This window comes from Microcebus murinus, chromosome 3, assembly GCF_040939455.1.
Source record: "Microcebus murinus isolate Inina chromosome 3, M.murinus_Inina_mat1.0, whole genome shotgun sequence".
Lineage (NCBI taxonomy): Eukaryota > Metazoa > Chordata > Mammalia > Primates > Cheirogaleidae > Microcebus > Microcebus murinus.
Genome location: NC_134106.1, coordinates 61,555,247 through 61,573,574, shown reverse-complemented (window position 1 = coordinate 61,573,574; position 18,328 = coordinate 61,555,247). Strand labels below are relative to the sequence as shown.

Genomic DNA, 18,328 nt, shown 5'->3' with positions numbered 1-18,328 from the left:
TTTTTTTTTTTTACAATGAACAATGTTTAATTACAAAAAACAATACTTTTCAATTCTGGAAACATATTTTTTCACCTTAAACTCTAGAAGCTCTGAAATCCAAATAGCCTCACTGAGCCCCCTGATTCCCTGCCTTCCCAGCCCTGGAGGGTCTGCCTTCCTGTATGTTTCAGCTAGAAACCCTTACAAGGGTGCAGACAGGAGCCCGCCCTGTCCTGTTTCTCAGGCTTGGGCATGGGGAGGGAAGACAGGTGAAGAAATGAAATCCTGGGGTGGGGCCAGCAATCTGGAGGGACAGGAGCTACAAGCAGAGCTACAAAGGGAGCCCCCTTTCCTGATGAATGTGCTGCCCCCCTTGCCTCTTCCTCAGCCGCCAGGAGTGCTGTCCACCCAGAGCCTAGCTAAGGAGCAGAGCAGAAACTGGGCGCCATACCTTTGAGGATGTACCCCGAGCCCAGACCTCCTCTCTGCCCCATCCACATCCTTGGTAATCACACCAGCCTCATGCTCCACCTGTGCACTCCATGCTCTCCAGACCCTCCCTTACCCCTGCCTACTCCACCCCTATACCTGCACCTCTAGCAGGCATCTCACAAGAGAATTCTTGATTTTTCATCCCAAACCTGGCCCTTCCCTGTTATTCTACATCTCAGGAAATGCTCCCAATGCTTGCTCTGTTGCTCAAGCAAAACACTTTGTACTGGTCCTCCAGTCTTCTCTCTCGCATCCCATGTACAGCCCCTCAGGAAATCCTCAGAGCCATCCCTTCAGCATCATCCAAAATCTGACCCATTATACACCGCCTGACTCTGCCTGAGCCCTGTCACCTCTGGCCTGGATGCCCACACACTTCCTAACTGGCCTCCTTTATCCTATTCCCTCCCCTCAGCTCTGCACCCACAGTCCCCATCACATACTTCTTTCTCTACTTGCAGCAATAAAAGTGCACGCTTAACTCTGCAATGAGATCTTACCATTGCCCAGCTAAAATGCCCTCCAGCACTTCCCACCACACAGCAAAACCCACAGCCTTCTGGCCACAATAGCTCCCCATGACACCACCTTTGCCCATCTCTATGATCTCATTCCCCCTCTTCCCAGCTGCTACTCCTCCTCGGAGCCTCTACCTGTGCCTGTCCCTCTGCCTGGAGCACCCCACCCCACACTCTCTCGCTCTATGCATTTCTCTGATCAAATGTCCCCTTCTCAGAGAGGCCTTCATCCCTTACCCTACTGCATTTCTTCCCCACTGCCTTCACCGACACGGAGCATTATATCAGATACTTGGGCTGGGACTTTGTCCATTTCATTCCCAGCATCGAGAGCAATGGCTCTGCATGGCTGGTACTCAATTAACGTTTGTCCAATGGATGAATTAAAGGTTTGTTTGGATTTAAATCCAAGTGTCCACCGAGACCTGGAACCATGCTTTAGATAATGGGTGACTCCAGGTGTCCAAAGGGCTGCACCCTGCAGCACCCACCTAAGAAACGACACAAAGCCATCCTTGTCCGTTCACTTTAGTGAGGGATTTCTCTGAGAAGAGGGCAGGAGCAGGCAGTCTGTGGGGCACCTCCCAGAGTTCTGGGCATCCTGTCTCCACATCCATCCCTACTCTGAGCCTGCCTTTCTGCATAGGTGGGCTCCCTTGCAGGTTCGCCCCCGCAGGTGGGCTGAGACCCGACCCAGGCTTCCTTACCACGGTGCACCCATTGTAGAGGTTATGCTGGTCCTTGTGGGCGTGGGCACAGAAGTCCATGCAGGCTGTGACCCCCGCGAAGGGCCGCCCTTCCTTCAGTCCCAGACGGCAGTCGATCGCTACTTCTTCATTGGTCACCTGTGGGGATGACCAAGGAGAGCTGTTCCTGTGACCTGCAGTGAGTGAGTGGCCCTCATTCTGTACTTGGGGAGGCAGGTCTTGAAGGGAGAGAGGGAGGTTAAGGATCATAGCCGCCTTGTACTTGGACTGCAGTAGGGAAGTTTTCTGGCTAAGAGCCCCCAGCTCCAAAAAAATTACTTTCAGGCCCTTGTGGAAATTGCTCCCTTCTGGGTTACCTCAAGACCCCCTGGGCTCATCTGGAAGGTGCAGGGGTCGTCAGGGGAGAGAAACTTGGCTCACCCATGGGAAACCAGACCTAAGGAGGTGGAAATTAGCAGAGGAAACCCAGAGAAGACCAGAGACGAGGAGAGATGGTGTGGGATGGGGTCAGCTTGGTGGAAAAGAGGGTCTTATCAAAGACCCCAACATCACTGCTTTACTTCTGTGCTGGGCTCTTCCCATAAGCACACGAAGGAGCCCACTCTCCAGCTTCCCCACTCAGGGAGCCTGGGTGGAGAAAGGCCTGGGCCTCGTACCTGGTTCTGATAGGCCTGAGGGGCCAGCTGCTTGTACAAGGGAGCAACTTCGGTGGCCAGGTCCTGGAAACTCCTCCGGAGCACTTCTTCCTGCGGAGAGCAGAGCAGTCACACACATCCAGGGTGGCCTACTTAAGCTCACACATAGTCTAAAAGCCAGGTTTGGGGGAATAAAGCGTTCCAAATTTCAAAATGCTTCCTTTTACTTATGAAGAGCAAAGCTTGGAAGTCAGAACATAGAAAGTGATACGGGCTTTGGTGTGGAGAAGATGTTCCCAAGGGATGTCCCTGCCCCAGGGGCAAGGGGGAAGCTCTTCTGGGACTAGGACCTTGGAGAGATTTGGAAGGTTGAGACTGGAATCAAGATGTCTGCCTGGGTCCTAGCAAAGGGACTCAGCACCCCGACCCTCAGGAGCCCAGGCAGGGACTGAGGCAGAAGGAGGAGAGCCTGAATAGGCTGGCACCTTCTTTACACTAGAACTCTGGGTGGAGACCCCATCTCTGGAGAGCCTTTGTAACATGAGCTACAGAGAACCATCAGGGGGCAAATGACCTGAGCTAACACTCCGGGCCCCCACAGCTCAAGCAGGGCCCCCACAGCCCAAGCAGGGCCTTCTCCTGTCGTCATGGGGGAGTGGGGAGGCTCCATGGGCAGGGGTACAGGTGAGGAGCCCAAGCGAGAAGGCCTCATGCCTAGTGGCCATGCTGTGTGGATGTCAGCCCAGGGCACAAGGATCAGGCCAGGCATGGAGATAACTGCCCAGAGACATCTGCCCAACAGCCAGGCAGGGTGAGGGTCACCTCAGGAAATCCAGCAAAAACCCAAAAGGTGGCCCGTGGACTGCAGGCCCCTCTTCCTGATGCACCTATCATACCCAGAAAGATGTCCTGGGAAGAATGAAAGGAAGAGGCCAACCTTTGAGACGGTCACATTCTGACGAGGAATGTCAACATGTAACTTAAATATTTAGAATATTCACCTTAAACAGATTGTTTAAACTGGAGGAATCTTAGAAGCTGTAACTGGTAAGCCTAATTTTTTATGGTTCATGCCTGTCCACACACCCCACATCCCTGTTTCACAGCCAGATACGATCAGTTTAAAAAATGAAGTGAAACAAGTTCCACTTTCAGTGTATCTGAGTCCGGGTGAGCCAGTCCTACCTCCCAGTGAACTACTGAGAACCACAGGCAGCAAAGGCAGGGAAGGAGGGGACCTGTGCTCCCTGCTGCTCTGCTCACCTCTTTGGGATTGTCCCCTGCGAGGCGGAACTTGCGAGGTGTCTTGCTTCGAGCGTATTTACAGCCATTGAAGTACATGCTCCAGGAACAGCCAAAGGAGAAGGAGGCACCGCAGGTGTTGGGGTCTTTGCCTTGGCAAGCGCAGGTCCGGCTGCAACAAACAATACATCACAAATTAGGCATGCAGATCCACTATCCCTTTGTTCTGGAATCTTCTTTCTCCCTCAAGGAGTGGTCCGGCTGAGGCCTGGCATACACTAGCCTACCCCCGAGTGACTGGGACTCATCCACCTCTGGCCTCCTGCCCCTCTCTCAGATTGCCTTAAGTAGAGAAGTCAGCTCCAAGAAGCCTGCTCTGCCCCCACCCTGAGCCTGAAGGTCTAACCCAGAGTCTGCTGTTGGGAGAAGCACAGGGGTTGTTTGAGATGAGAGGGAAGAATCTACTATAAACCCATGAAGGTTTATACTTTTCCTAAGTCTAGTACCTTGACCAGCTCGGACACAGACAGGGAAATAATGTGAAAGCCAAGGGTTGAACATGCCTATTTTCTATAGCTTAGATGTTGACAGGCCTTTACACAAATAAATACTGATATGAAAGTTCAATGCTTAATAAAATGTGGCATCAACCCTGAAGCCCCTAACCGGGGAGCAAATGAACACACGGTGATACATCTACACAGCAGAATACTGCTCAGTGATAAAAAGCTATGAGCTACTGACACACAGGTCAACACAGATGAACCTCAAAAATGTTATGTTCGGTGGAAGAAAGGCTACACAAGGCATGATCCTATTTATGTGACAATCGTGCAAAAGCAAACCTACAGGGGCAGGAAACAAGACTGGTGATTGCCAAGGGCTGAGCGAGGGGCTTGTCTATAAAGGACATGGGGGGACTTGAGGGGTGTTAGAACTGTTCTATATCTTGATTGTGATGGTGGTGGCTACCTGACTGTAAACATTTATCAAAACTCTCTACACTGTATACCTAAAGGATGAATTTTATTGCAAAAAATATACTTTAAAAAAAAAATACAAAAACCCCTCTAAGGGCAGGTTTTGTAAATATCATCAACACCTTATATTTGTGGGGCACACATACTTCCTCACACCTGTTCATGGTATTAGCATCTGGACATTGACGTGGGGTTTACCAGTAAAGCTGAGCCAAGGGAACAGACTCAGGAGCCAGGGCCAGGACCTGGGATAAGGCCTGCGTGCAAGCCTTCTTCAACCGCAGTGCTGATTCTGCAGGACAAACGTTGCCCAGGAGAGCCCAGAGCTTTCCCAAGGGCTGCACTGGGTCCCACTCATCCCTGACCCCGCTGCCCCCACATACACATACTGCGCCCCACCACGTACTCATCGTTGAGGCCGCATCTCCGGCTGGTGGGGTTCCCATATTTCCGGAGGGTGTCCGTGAGCTCCTGGTAGAGGGTGTCTCCGAGGCTACGGGGGATGCCCTCCCAGGCCAGGATGAGGATGACGATCACAGCGTTCTGGCAGTAGTGGCCTGCCCGGTGCCGCACCAGGCAGAGCAGCTTCTCTTCCAGCGTATGCCTGCGGATCACCTGCAGGGACACGGGCCGTTCCATTAGCCACAGGAGCCAGGTACTCCCCCTACTCCTCGCAGGCACCACACCCCTCTCCCCTCTGCTGCAGGGACCTGGGGGTGCGGTCATCCTGGGGCTGTCACATTGTGGTGACAGCAACCACACAGGCTAAGAGACCATTGTAATTAGGGAATGAAAAACACAAAAGTGTTTGTTTGTTTTTTGAGACAGAGTCTCACTCTGTTGCCCCAGGCTAGAGTGAGTTGTCATGGCGTCAGCCTAGCTCACAGCAACCTCAAACTCCTGGGCTCAAGGGATCTTTCTGCCTCAGCCTCCCCAGCAGCTGGGACTACAGGCATGTGCCACCATGCCTGGCTAACTTTTTCTATATATATTTTTAGTTTTCCAGAAAATTTCTTTCTGTTTTTAGTAGAAATGGGGTCTTGCTCAGGCTAGTTCTGAACTCCTGACCTTGAGCGATCCTCCAGCCTTGGCCACCCAGAATGCTAGGACTACAGGCGTGAGCCACTTGCGCCTGGCCTCACAAAAGTTCTTTTAAAGAGTGAAATAAAAAATAATTATAAAGTCCAAGTTATTGATGACTGACATAGGGTTTAGCAGGAAAAACACATAGATAAAATTGTAAGTCAAAATACAGTCAGATTTTTATGTTGTCTTAAAACGTTTGCAGAGAAGATAGTGAGTATCTGTGTGTTTTTAGTTAAAAGGGGTCAGCCCTGTGGAAAACAGTTCGGTGGTTTCTCAAAAACCTAAACACATAATTACCATATGATCCAACAATTCCAAGTCTAGGAATATGCCCTGGGGAACTGAGAGCAAGGACTCAGACAGATCCTTGTAGATCCAGGTTCACAGCAGGCTCATTCACAAGACCCAAAAGGTAGAAACAACCCACATGTCTATCAACCCATGAATGGGTAAAATAGGGATGTCCATACAGTATTATTCAGCTTTAAAATGGAATGAAATTCTCACACATTACAACACGAATAAACCTTGAAAGCATGTTAAGCGAAATATGCCAGACATAAAAGGACAAATGCTACATGATTCACCTATGAGGTACCTAGAACAGTTGAATTTATAGAGACAGAAAGTAGATTAGAGCTTATCAGGGGCTACAGGAAGGGATGATGGGGAGTTACTGTTAATGGGCATAGAGTTTAAATATGGGATGATAAAAAAGGATGGAAACAGACTGTGGTGATGGCTGCGCAACAATGAATGCACTTAATGCCGCTGACCTATATTTAAAAAGAGTTAAAATGCTTGACTTTTATGTTTACATATTTTGCCACAGTTTTAAAAAGTAATGTAAAATACCAAAAGCCACTTAATTGTACACTTCAAACAGGTGACTTGTATGGTATGTGAATTATATCTCCATAAACCTGTTAATTTTTTAAAAAGCAAGGGCCCTGGCCATGAACTGCTCTGCTGCTCTGGATCTGGCAATTCCCTGGTCCAGGTCCTCATTCGACTCTCAAAATGCCCACACACCTCACAGGAAGGATGTGCCCTGGGGAATGCGCTGGCTGAAACTTCCCTAAGGATCCCCAGCCAATTCTGGGACCAAGTTAAGATGTGCGGGCCTATGGCAGGGGGAGCAGGAGGGCAGGCTGAGGGGAACTAAGTGGCAAGGTCTTGAGGCCAGGGCTCCACAAGGGACTGAGAGCTGGGAGATTCATGCTTTAGAAAGGGGTGGCAGAGCCAGGAGAAGGACGGAGACTAGCTGGGGTGCCACTGAAAGGCATGGGCTCCTGAGACATTTAGGAGGAAAGCGGCTTTAGGACCACCTGTCTACAGGGGCTGTGGACAGACGCCCAGAGCAGCAATGTACCAAGGCCCCAGTTCGTCCCCCTCCATGGTGCTGCTGTCCTCTCCCTGCCCCAGGAACCGGCTGCTGGTGCCAGGCAAACGTGTTTTGCCTAGCCCTCAGCAAAGCCACACAAGCCCTGGCTGGGGGCTAACACTTTGCCATCTGTATCGAGGTCTGGAAAAGCATATTCTTTTAATGCCATCCACACGACCAGCTGTTCTTTCTTTAAGAAGCCAACCATTGTGAAGCTGGAAAAGTCCCTAACTCTGCCCGTGCCCTAAGAAATTTCATCTTGATTTTCATGCCCAAGACGTTGGAATTCAACAACTGCATGTATTAGCAGAAGGGTGCAGCTGGCACTGTGTGGCTAGTGCCATCTTTCTGGTGGGTACCATGGGGAGATAACACGCCACCAGGATCAGCCTCTTCAGACCTCCCACTGCAGTGACCATCTCTCACCAGGGCGAGGCAACCTGCTTCTTCATATCTGTGAATGCACTAAGCAGTTCCAGATCCTTTTCTTGTGTATAATTCTGAAATGTTCACTGAAAATTGCTAAAAAATGGATATGTGGTAGCTCAAGTTCAGACACCTTTTATTTTCATTAAACACAAAAAGATGCAAAGGTACCATATATATACATGTTATAAAAAAAGGCACAAGCACAGATGGGCACGTGCTGACAAAGGTCATCTTACCAGCCTCACTTGTGCAAAGTCAGCCCTGTGTGCCCACCTAGCCATTCTACCCTTGCCCAGGTGACAACTCCTCACCAGCAATGCTTCTACTCTCTCCCAGGCCCACAAAACATGGCCCAGTACTCGTGGCCCCAGGCACACACCTCTCCTCGGGGAAACTGAGCCTGAACATTCCTCCCACCCTGAACTACAGCCCAAGTCTGCCTCACAATGGTAACCTAAATTATTACATGTCTCTAAGGCACAAATGCCTTGAACACAAAGACTGAGCCTTCCCCTGGGCATGTGCTCTCCCTACCAAGCACCAGCACAGTGCTGAGCCCCCAGCTGCCAATGAATGTCGATGTCCTGCCTGAGCACTATTCTGCAGAAGCACCTGCTCTGCTGTTTAGAGACCTCTCTGTGGCCTGGAAGGACAAAGTCAGAGGGACTTTGTTTTGGTGACTTGGGGTCTGAGACACTGATGCTCTCCCTGCTCATACTGCCTGGTAGAAAACTGGGGCTTGGAGGCCAGGTAAGAGCAAGGCTGGTCCACAACCATGCCCAGAAGCCCAGCCTCCTCCCTCTGCCTGGGTGTTAGCATGCCAGCCTTCAGTTTCAGCCTTGGCCTGCAGGCAGGAGACAGGAGCACTTGCAGCTCCATGGCACAGGGAAGGGGACTCAAATGGTCCACAGTGGGGCCCAGCATCAGGTAATGACAGCATCTCCAGCTTCCCCTTTTTTTTACCCCTGCAGGCCTAAACCATGGGGACAGTATGAGCTGGGTGTGATGACTAATGCAGTTCTGAGGCCAGCCTAGGACCTGGAGATTGGCATTTAAACAAGATGGGGGAGGGCAAACAGCTGAGGCTGGGGGAAAATAACTGTAACCAAGTCCCAGACATCAGCTCCAAAGTTCACCTGGACAGCAAACATGTCACCTCCTACATCCCCACCCCACCCCCACCCCCAGCCCTGCTACACAAAGAGGTGAGGACAGTGAGGCTTGACACTCACCCACTTGGCAATGGGGCAGCCACGGGAGCTCTTCCCCTCCTTCCCGGTGTAGATGACCTTCTCGATCCGGATGGCTTTCCCCTTCTCTCCATACCTGCAGAGGGAGACAGAAGCCACCATTAGCAAAGCAGAACACCATAAAAGAGCAGCTTTTGGTAAGAAGGCAGCCTCGGTCTGCTTCAGTTTAGGTTTCTAGTTACTGTGGGGCAACAGAGAAGAAAGAGGAAGGTTTAAATGATTATTCTGTGATTACAGGTTCTATACCAGGCCCTGGTTCACCTGACCCTTCTCTGCTCCTGTCCATCTGGCCCATCTCTGTCCCAGGCAAAGAAGCATAAGCAGAATGCCCCTGATTATTACCTCTGAGCTTCCAGGAAGGGAACTGAAACCAAAGGCTAATCACAGGCATTTGTATCTAGGCCCCGTTAGCTGAGGCACTCTGAGAGTTAGCTGTTTATAAATATAGTACATAAAAGAAAATAAATGGGGGAAACCCATGATGTTCTCTTTGATTAACTTCCAATGACATCTGACCATGATGAGGACATACAGCTACAGCTGGGGGGAAGTGACCCTACCAAGCACAAACACCAGCTCCACGCTTCGCCGGACAGTAAACGCGCCTGGTTCCTCCACATACCGGCTGCCCTGACCCACACACATGTGCACACACAGGGCTTCAGAGCCTCAGATCTCTGAGACCATCTAATCAACCACAATACGCTCAGAGGTGATGAAACTATGGCCCCAGAGTTGAACTGACTTGCCCAAGGCCACACAGCTATGTGGGGGCAATGGTGGTTATAGTATGGTCTTAAGAGTTCAGACAGACTGGGTTTGAGTGCCAGCCCAGCCACTTTCTTTCTAAATAACTATGGCCATGTTACTGAATTTTTCTAAGCCTCAGTTTTCTCATGTGTAAAATGGGGATAAAAATAGGCTCACATCTGTAATCTTAGCACTTTGGGAGGCTTAGGGAGGAGGATTGTTTGAAGTCAAGTTTCAGACCAGTGTGGGCAACATAGCAAGACCTCATCTCTACAAAAAAATTTAAAATTTAAAAATTAGGCAGGTGTGGTGGCACACACCTGTAGTCTTAATTATTTGGTTGGCTGAGGTAGGAGGATCACTTGAGCCCAGAAGAGTTTGAGGTTACAGTGAGCTATGAATGGGCCACTGTACCCTAGCCTCAGTGACAGAGTGAGACCCTGTCTCTAAAAAAAGAAAAAAATGTTTCCTACCTCTTGGGCTTGGTAAAAATCAAATGATAATCCACTGGGAGTACACTATTAGAAAGAAGTGCTTCAAAGTACTTGGTGAGGGCAGGGCATGGCTCATGCTTGTAATCCTAGAACTCTGGGAGATGGAGGCGGGAGGATCGCTCAAGGTCAGGAGTTTAAGACCAGCCTGAGCAAGAGCAAGAGACCCCTAACTCTACTAAAAACAGAAAGAAATTAGCTGGACAACTAAAAATATATAGAAAAAATTAGCCAGGCATGGTGGTGCATGCCTGTGGCCCCAGCTACTTGGGAGGCCGAGGCAGGAGGATAGCCTGAGCCCAGGAGTTTGAGGTTGCTGTGAGCTAGGCTGACGCCATAGCACTCTAGCCCAGGCAAGAGAGTGAGACTCTGTCTCAAAGAAAAAACAAAACAAAACACAAAACAAAGTACTTGGTGAAGGAAGAGCCTAAGAAATATTACTTATTGTTCTTAATCAAAAAGCTATATTACTGAATATTATTTCTAATAGTTCTTTAATTTCAGGTACAATATCACATCATATGCAAATAATGGCCATTTGCCACCATCTCCTTTCTCCTCTTTATACCTCTATTCAGTCTCTTGTCTCTACTGGCCACACATGTCTCAAGTGTAAGCATGAACCTTTGCTTACTTCTCGATTTTACTGAAAATGTCTTCAACAATTCATTACTGAGCACAAAGCTGGCTTTGGAAAAGAGACAGATTTCCTTACCTTGCAGGGTGTTGCTGAGGGCCTCCTGGTTCTAAGGATTCTTAATCAAGAGATAATCATTCTTATCAAATCCATGATGGGTTTTTCCTCTTTGACTAATAAACATGGTGTGCTATATTAACAGACTGTCTAAATCAAACTATCCTTGTATGTCTGTAATGAATCAAATTTGATTTCCCCTCTACTTCTAGAATTCTCCACCTCACAAATAACTATACAAATGCACCAAGATTTAGAAACAAGATATTCACTGTAGCATCGGCAGAAAAATTATAAACTAATTGTCCAGTAAGGGACTGGCTATCAACTATAATATATATATATTTTTTTTTTGAGACAGTCTCTCACTTTGCCCAGGCTAGAGAGAGTGCCATGGCATCAGCCTAGCTCACAGCAACCTCAAACTCCTGGGCTCAAGTGATCCTACTGCCTCAGCCTCCCGAGTAGCTGGGACTACAGGCATGTGCCACCATGCCTGGCTAATTTTTTCTATATATATATTAGTTGGCCAATTCATTTCTTTCTATTTATAGTAGAGACGAGGTCTCGCTCCTTGTTCAGGCTGGTTTCGAACTCCTGACCTTGAGCAATCCGCCCGCCTCGGCCTCCCAGAGTGCTAGGATTACAGGCACGAGCCACCGCGCCCAGCCTTATAATATATTTTTATAGTAAAATTTACTTCCATATAATGGAAAACTATGTCATTATCAAAAATGATTAGATAGGATTATATGTACTGACATAGGAAGAAATTATGTGGGGGGCAAAACAAGCTACAAACAGTGGGTATACTGTGATGGATCCCATTTGGCTCAAAATTTCTCTACATACATACATGTATCTTTGTAAATGTCTGGAAAAGATTGAAAGGTAAGCAAACTTTAGAGCTTTATTCACACTTTACTTAGACTTTAAAAAAATCCTTTTCATTTCATTTCTGTAACTGAAAAAGAGAACCATGATTTTTTTAAAAATGCTAAGTTCCTTTGAGTTCAGGTTCTTTATTTCACTCAAGATCTTGGCAAAGTGATGAGAAGTGTTTCTGATAATTACAACATTAAAATTCTAAGACTCTGTTAGTCCTTTATAGAAAGTGTTTGGAGACAGGACTCTGGAGTTTATATAGCACACTCTGGGTAAAGAGGAAGAGATCAGGTAGTGCTGCTTTGTTTAGTTCGTGGACAACTTTCATTTCAACGAGCATTTATTAGGAAGCTCCCCACAAGTGCAAGGCCTGGGCCCGTGGTGTGTCCCTGGGATCCCTGTCGGGAAGAACAGCCCGAGGTGACCACACTACTCTGAGACAGGAGGACTCTCATGTTCCTCCCAGGAGGGTGAGCTGAGGACACGGACGCTGGCTTTCTAACCAGGTCCTTCCCTACCATCCTGCCCTTGCGAGAAATGCATCCTGCAGTCAACTTCACATAAGACAGCAAATAAAAGGGCCAGTCTGATCAGCTAGATGTAAAATAAAAAAAAGAGAAAGAGAACTGTTTAAAGATAACCAACCAACTCAAACACAGTCTGATCAGCTAGATGGATAAAAAAAAAAAAAAGGAGAACTGTGTTTACAGATAACCAACCAACTCTCCCGTTAGTTTTTTTTTCTTAAATTTCTTACTTTCTGGCCTATCATGAAGAGGCTCTAATAGTGTGTATGTGTATGTGTATGTATGTAAGTATGTGTGTGTGTGTATATGTATGTATGTGTGTGTGTGTATATACACACACACATACATACATATACACACACATATATTTAGAGATAGGGTCTTGCAATGTTGCCCAGGCTGGACCTGAACTCCTGTGCTCAAGTGATCTTCTCACCCCAGGCTCCTAAATAGCTGGGACTATGATGTGTGCCACCATGCCTGGCTCCTTCTAGTATAGAGGCTAACTTCTAGACTGTAAACTAAGTCTCCAAGGCTGAAACCTTATTCTAAAAGGTAGCTGGTAATCTTAGCCAGTGGTTCTCCATGGGTAGTGCCAGGGCCAGCAGCATCACCGCAGCCTGGTGATTTGGCAGGAAGGGAACACAGACTCTTGGGTCCCAGCACAGACCTGCCTGGTCAGAAGCTTGCCTGGGGCCCAGCCATGTGTGCCTCTGTGCCTCAAGACATTCTGAGGCCTGTTGAACTTTGATAATCGCTGTTCTAAAGTTGTGCTCCTTCAGGGTCATCTGTATCACACAGTCATGAGACCAGCTTGCCCAAAGCTCAGAAGACTTGGTAGCACAATGTTCATTCTTGTCTCTAGAACAAGCATTTACTGCACGCCTAGACTGCAGAGAATCCCCTTCCCAGATAGAACACGTGAGGCTCTGTGCGGTGCATCATTCTCAGATATAGGTTTTGACAACTGACTCCAATTATCTATGACAATCAGTACCTGGATACCCAGGAGGTATGAATCCTACATTGAGATATTTCATGGTTTGCTTTCAACCTCGACCTCCTTTCTCCAAATCTTTACCAGAGAAGCTAAAAGCACCGAAATGTCTCCTTAATTTCAGTTTATTTCCACTCCCTGCCTCTGGCCAACTCCTGAAAACTGAGTGGTCCTGCGGAGAAGGAGTTGAGGGGAGAGGTCAAGGGAAAGAGACAGCTTGGATCATTCACAAATTATACCCCCAGCCAGGGGATTTTCACTGATCATTCATTCCACTCCTTGTTCCAGAAAGGATTTTAAAAAGATGTCTATAAGATAAAAATAACAGGTCATAAAATCAAAGTACACAGGGGGGAAAAAAGATATTATGGAATACAAAATGCAATCACAGGGGTCTTGTGTGTGTTTTTGAGAGATAGCCTGGAACATCTGTCATATCAGAAATCAAAAAAGCTACTAAAGGCCTGTTAGGGTCATGTCAAAAAAACCCACAAAAAACAAAAAAAGAAACCCAAAAAACTCAGGAGTGAAACTGAATATGCTCCATAGGCTAAAGATGAGAAATTACCTTCCTCCTAATGGTGGTACACAAATCTGGCTCTAAGTTTACTAGCAGCCAACATAAAGATGGAAATGCAATCTGTTCCATGATTTACAAGGTCCTTAAGATAAAAATAAACCAGTTGCTAAGGAAAAACACAAGTATTCCTGGTCTTTAGAGGAATTCCTCCCTTGGATCACTTTACAGTTGGCTGTTATTTTTTAAAGCAATGGGGGGAGGGGAGACAAATCTTAACTTTATAACTACTCCTTAATCCTTATTTCAAAATGTACTCTTCTATAACTAAGAGTTGAGAGAGCTGTCTGGAAAAAATCTTGTAAAATTGTTACCCAAAAAAACCCCAAATCAAAAAACCTGCCCCAGATCAAACTTGCACATTTGACACCCTGTAGCAAATGATTTTGCTTACAAAAATCATTGTCCAGCTGGACCCAGTGGCTCACGCCTGTAATCCTAGCACTCTGGGAGGCCTAGGCAGGCGGATTGCTCGAGGGTCAGGAGTTCGAAACCAGCCTGAGCAAGACTGAGACCCCGTTTCTACTATAAATAGAAAGAAATTAATTGGCCAACTAAAAATATATAGAAAAAATTAGCCGGGCATGGTGGCGCATGCCTGTAGTCCCAGCTACTCGGGAGGCTGAGGCAGCAGGATTGCTTGAGCCCAGGAGTTTGAGGTTGCTGTGAGCTAGGCAGACACCATGGCACTCACTCTAGCCTGGGCAAAGTGAGACTCTGTCTCAAAAAAAAAAAAAAATCATTGACCTTAAAATCTGTACCCCCATAATATGCCAAAATAAAAAAAAAAAATTAAAAAAAAAAATCATTGCCCCAAATGTTGCCTGGCCCAACCTGGGAACCACACCACACATGATGTGGACACATGCAGGCAAATGTAGACAATATGCACATAGTTTTATTTTTTTTTTTTTTTTTTTTTTTTTCTTTTTTTTTTTTTTTCTTTTAGAACCTTGGTCACTCTTTGATACATAGTTTTAAATGTGTTTCATTCTCATGGACTCAGAAGTACCCTTTAAATCAGGCTTGAATTTACTGAATAGGTCTTGGACCAAATACTTTTCTGATGGGCTACCCTGAATATAAATGTTTCCACATGGCATAGGAAATTTAAAGTAATTATCACAGATCACTATCCTCCATACATCTCCCCTTTTATTCATTCAGAGGAGCCATTACAGTTAAAAATCAGTTAAAAATCATTCAGTTAAAAATCATGTTCCCTGCTATACTGACAACAGGATTCGTTTAGCTCCCCTGGTCAGACAAAATCTGGTTCCCAAATTTGTGGGATTTTTCTAAGCCACTCTGCTCCCCACATATCTGCAAGTATACATATGGGGAAACATATGCTTATTGTCTACATAATCCTAGCCTTTATTATTAAAATACTAATGCTTGCAGTAAGAAAGGCAAGTATATGTGGTAGACAATGATTGTCCACTCTTTCTATATTACTTATAACAAGCACTATGCATTTTCCATACATCAATTCAGTTTATCCCCACAACACTCTTACAGCATATGTACTTTTATCATAATCTGAATTTTGCCCATAAGAAAACTGAGTCACAGAAGAGTAGAGCAATTTACCAAAGGACTCAGCAGTGTCAAAGCCAAGACTGGACCTTACTTTAACGTCGTTTCTTTTTCCTATAATTTTTAGTTGGCTAATTAATTTCTTTCTATATTTTTAGTAGAGATGGGGTCTCACTCTTGCTCAAGCTGGTCTCGAACTCCTGAGCTCAAACGATCCTCCTGCCTTGGCCTCCCAGAGAGCTAAGACTACAGGTGTGAGCCACCACACGCCTGGCCCTGGACCTTACTTTAGAGTTCCAGAGTCCGTGTTCTCAGCCATCGAGCTATTACCTCTGCATAGACTAGAACTCAGAGTATTTTACTATCTGCTGTGGGCATGTACATAGTTTTTTGATTTTGTTTTTTTTCGGACAGAGTCTCATTCTGTTGCCCAGGCTGGAGTGCAGTGGTGTCATCATAGCTCACTGCAACCTCAAACACCTGGGTTCAATTGATCCTCCTGCCTCAGTCTCCTGAAGAGCTGGGACTTCCTATAGGAGGCACATGCCACCATGCCTGGCTTTTTTTTTTTTTTTTAAATTTTTGGAGAGATGGCATCTTGCTATGTTACTCAGGTTGGTCTTAAACTCCTGGCCTTAAGCAATTGTCCTGCCTCAGCCTCCCAAAGTTCGGGGATTATAGGCATGAGACATTATGCCCAGCCTGGTTTTAAAGTCTCCATCTATATGATCTGCTTAAGAAAAAAACAGACCTATTGCATAAAAGCCCTATAATCTTAAATTTGAACTTTGTAAATATAAGCACATGATTTATTTAATCACTAAGCAATAACAAAATTTAAAAATCCCAGACTTAACATAGCTCTTTCTACTGAAATGGTCTAAAAACAATGAACACATTACAGCAATGAGTAACCCTACTTAAAGTCTGTTTTCCAAACACTTTCTCCTCCAATAAAAGGAACTATGACTTCTTGGATAAACATACATCATGAGCCCAGAATACCCGGTCATACGAGAAATCAAGAAAGATATTAAAGACTCTAGGATCATATCAAAGGGATTCAGACCACCTAGACAGGCTCCTAACTAGCAAAAGGTGAGACATTACATTCCTAGTAGTGGAGGTACAAAAATATCACCTTTGAAATATTCTGGAAAAAAGAAAAAACAACCTAACTCCAACAAGGCCTTTAGATCTAACAACCAATTTAGAGGACATACAGAGGGGATGTTAAACAATACCATGATACCAGGGAGAGCCATCAGCAAAATTCAGATGGTGGGAAACTAACCCTATAGAATACAGCCACAGAACCACATTTCTTCAATAAAAACATGTCAAGAAGGTGGGGGCATATGTTGGATGGACCTATAGAGTAAAAGAAACCCAAAAGCAATGAAAGTGAGAATCCCACATTCAACCTTCCATAATCTGGATATCATGCTGTCCTTTCTGTATGCTGTCTAGTACAAGCCAATGAAAAATGAGAGGTGCTTAAAAGAAATTCATATGCCATCAACATGCCCATTTCTCCTTGGACATCTGTGCATCACTTACCGCTCCTCCATGAGTTCCCGTATAGAGGCTACCGTGGGGCCTGATCCCAGGTGAGTATAATATGGGCCTTCATCTTTCTCCACTATTTGTTCTGTGGAAACACAGAGTAAGCATTATTTGGGGATACCAATTAGTCAACATTGATCTAGAAAGGCAAACCACCAACAGAAACATTAATAGGCAGTTACAAAATAAGAAACCCACATGGCTTATAAGCATGTGAAAATGTGTTCAACCTTATTAAGAATCAAGAAATACAAACTGGCTGGGCGCGGTGGCTCACGCCTGTAATCCCAGCACTCTGGGAGGCCGAGGCGGGCGGATCGCTCGAGGTCAGGAGTTCGAAACCACCCTGAGCAAGAGTGAGATCCCGTCTCTACTATAAATAGAAAGAAATTAATTGGCCATCTGATATATATAGAAAAAATTAGCCGGGTATGGTGGCACATGCCTGTAGTTCCCAGCTACTCAGGAGGCTGAGGCAGTAGGGTTGCTTGAGCCCAGGAGTTTGAGGTTGCTGTGAGCTAAGCTGACGCCACGGCACTCACTCTAGCCTGGGCAACAAAGCGAGACACTGCACAGCCAAAGAAACAGTCATGAAGGTAGGCAGACAACCTACAGAATGGGAGAAAATTTTTGCATCCTATGTATCCGATAAAGGACTGATAACTAGAATATACTTAGAACTCACGAAAATCAGCAAGAAAAAATCAAATAACCCTATTAAAAAGTGGGCAAAGGACATGAACAGAAACTTTTCTAAAGAAGACAGAAGAATGGCCAACAAACATATGAAAAAATGCTCACCATCCCTAATCATCAGGGAAATGCAAATCAAAACTACAATGAGATATCACTTAACTCCAGTGAGAATGGCCTTTATCAAAAAGTCTCCAAATAACAAATGCTGGCGTGGTTGTGGAGAGAGAGGAACACTCCTACACTGCTGGTGGGACTGCAAACTAGTTCAACCTCTGTGGAAAGCAATATGGAGATACCTTAAAGCGATACAAGTGAATATACCATTTGATCCAGCAATCCCATTGCTGGGCATCTACCCAAATGATCCAGTGACACTCTACAAAAAAGACACCTGCACTCGAATGTTTATAGCAGCACAATTCATAATTGCAAGGCTGTGGAAACAGCCCAAGTGCCCATCAATCCAAGAATGGATTAATAAAATGTGGTATATGTATACCATGGAGTACTATTCAGCTCTAAGAAACAACGGTGATATAGCACATCTTATATTTTCCTGGTTAGAGCTGGAACCCATACTACTAAGTGAAGTATCCCAAGAATGGAAAAACAAGCACCAGATATATTCTCCAGCAAACTGGTATTAACTGAGTAGCACCTAAGTGGACACACAGGTGCTACAGTAATAGGGTATTGGGGAGGTGGGAGGGGGGAGGGGGGCGGGTATATACATGCATAATGAGTGAGATGTGCACCATCTGGGGGATGGTCATGATGGAGACTCAGACTTTTGGGGGGAGGGGGGGAAATGGGCATTTATTGAAACCTTGACATCTGTACCCCCATAGTATGCCAAAATAAAAAAAAAAAATGTAATAAAAAAAAAAAAAAAGAAATACAA

The 18,328-nt window shown here is 46.0% G+C and overlaps 1 protein-coding gene across 3 annotated transcripts in view; it reads right to left on the bottom strand.

Moving 5' to 3' along the window:
- The window catches only part of TET3 (tet methylcytosine dioxygenase 3), a 108,974-nt gene that overhangs the window by 12,252 nt on the left and 78,394 nt on the right, over positions 1 to 18,328 (bottom strand). For all 3 annotated transcript variants that reach the window (XM_012788657.3, XM_076000893.1, XM_012788658.2), the window contains 6 exons: positions 16,726 to 16,816; positions 8,688 to 8,781; positions 4,963 to 5,171; positions 3,598 to 3,748; positions 2,356 to 2,445; positions 1,700 to 1,837 (listed from right to left, as the gene is read on the bottom strand). In XM_012788657.3, the coding sequence (XP_012644111.2) occupies positions 1,700 to 1,837; positions 2,356 to 2,445; positions 3,598 to 3,748; positions 4,963 to 5,171; positions 8,688 to 8,781; positions 16,726 to 16,816 (773 nt within the window). The remainder of the gene's footprint in view (positions 1 to 1,699; positions 1,838 to 2,355; positions 2,446 to 3,597; positions 3,749 to 4,962; positions 5,172 to 8,687; positions 8,782 to 16,725; positions 16,817 to 18,328) is intronic.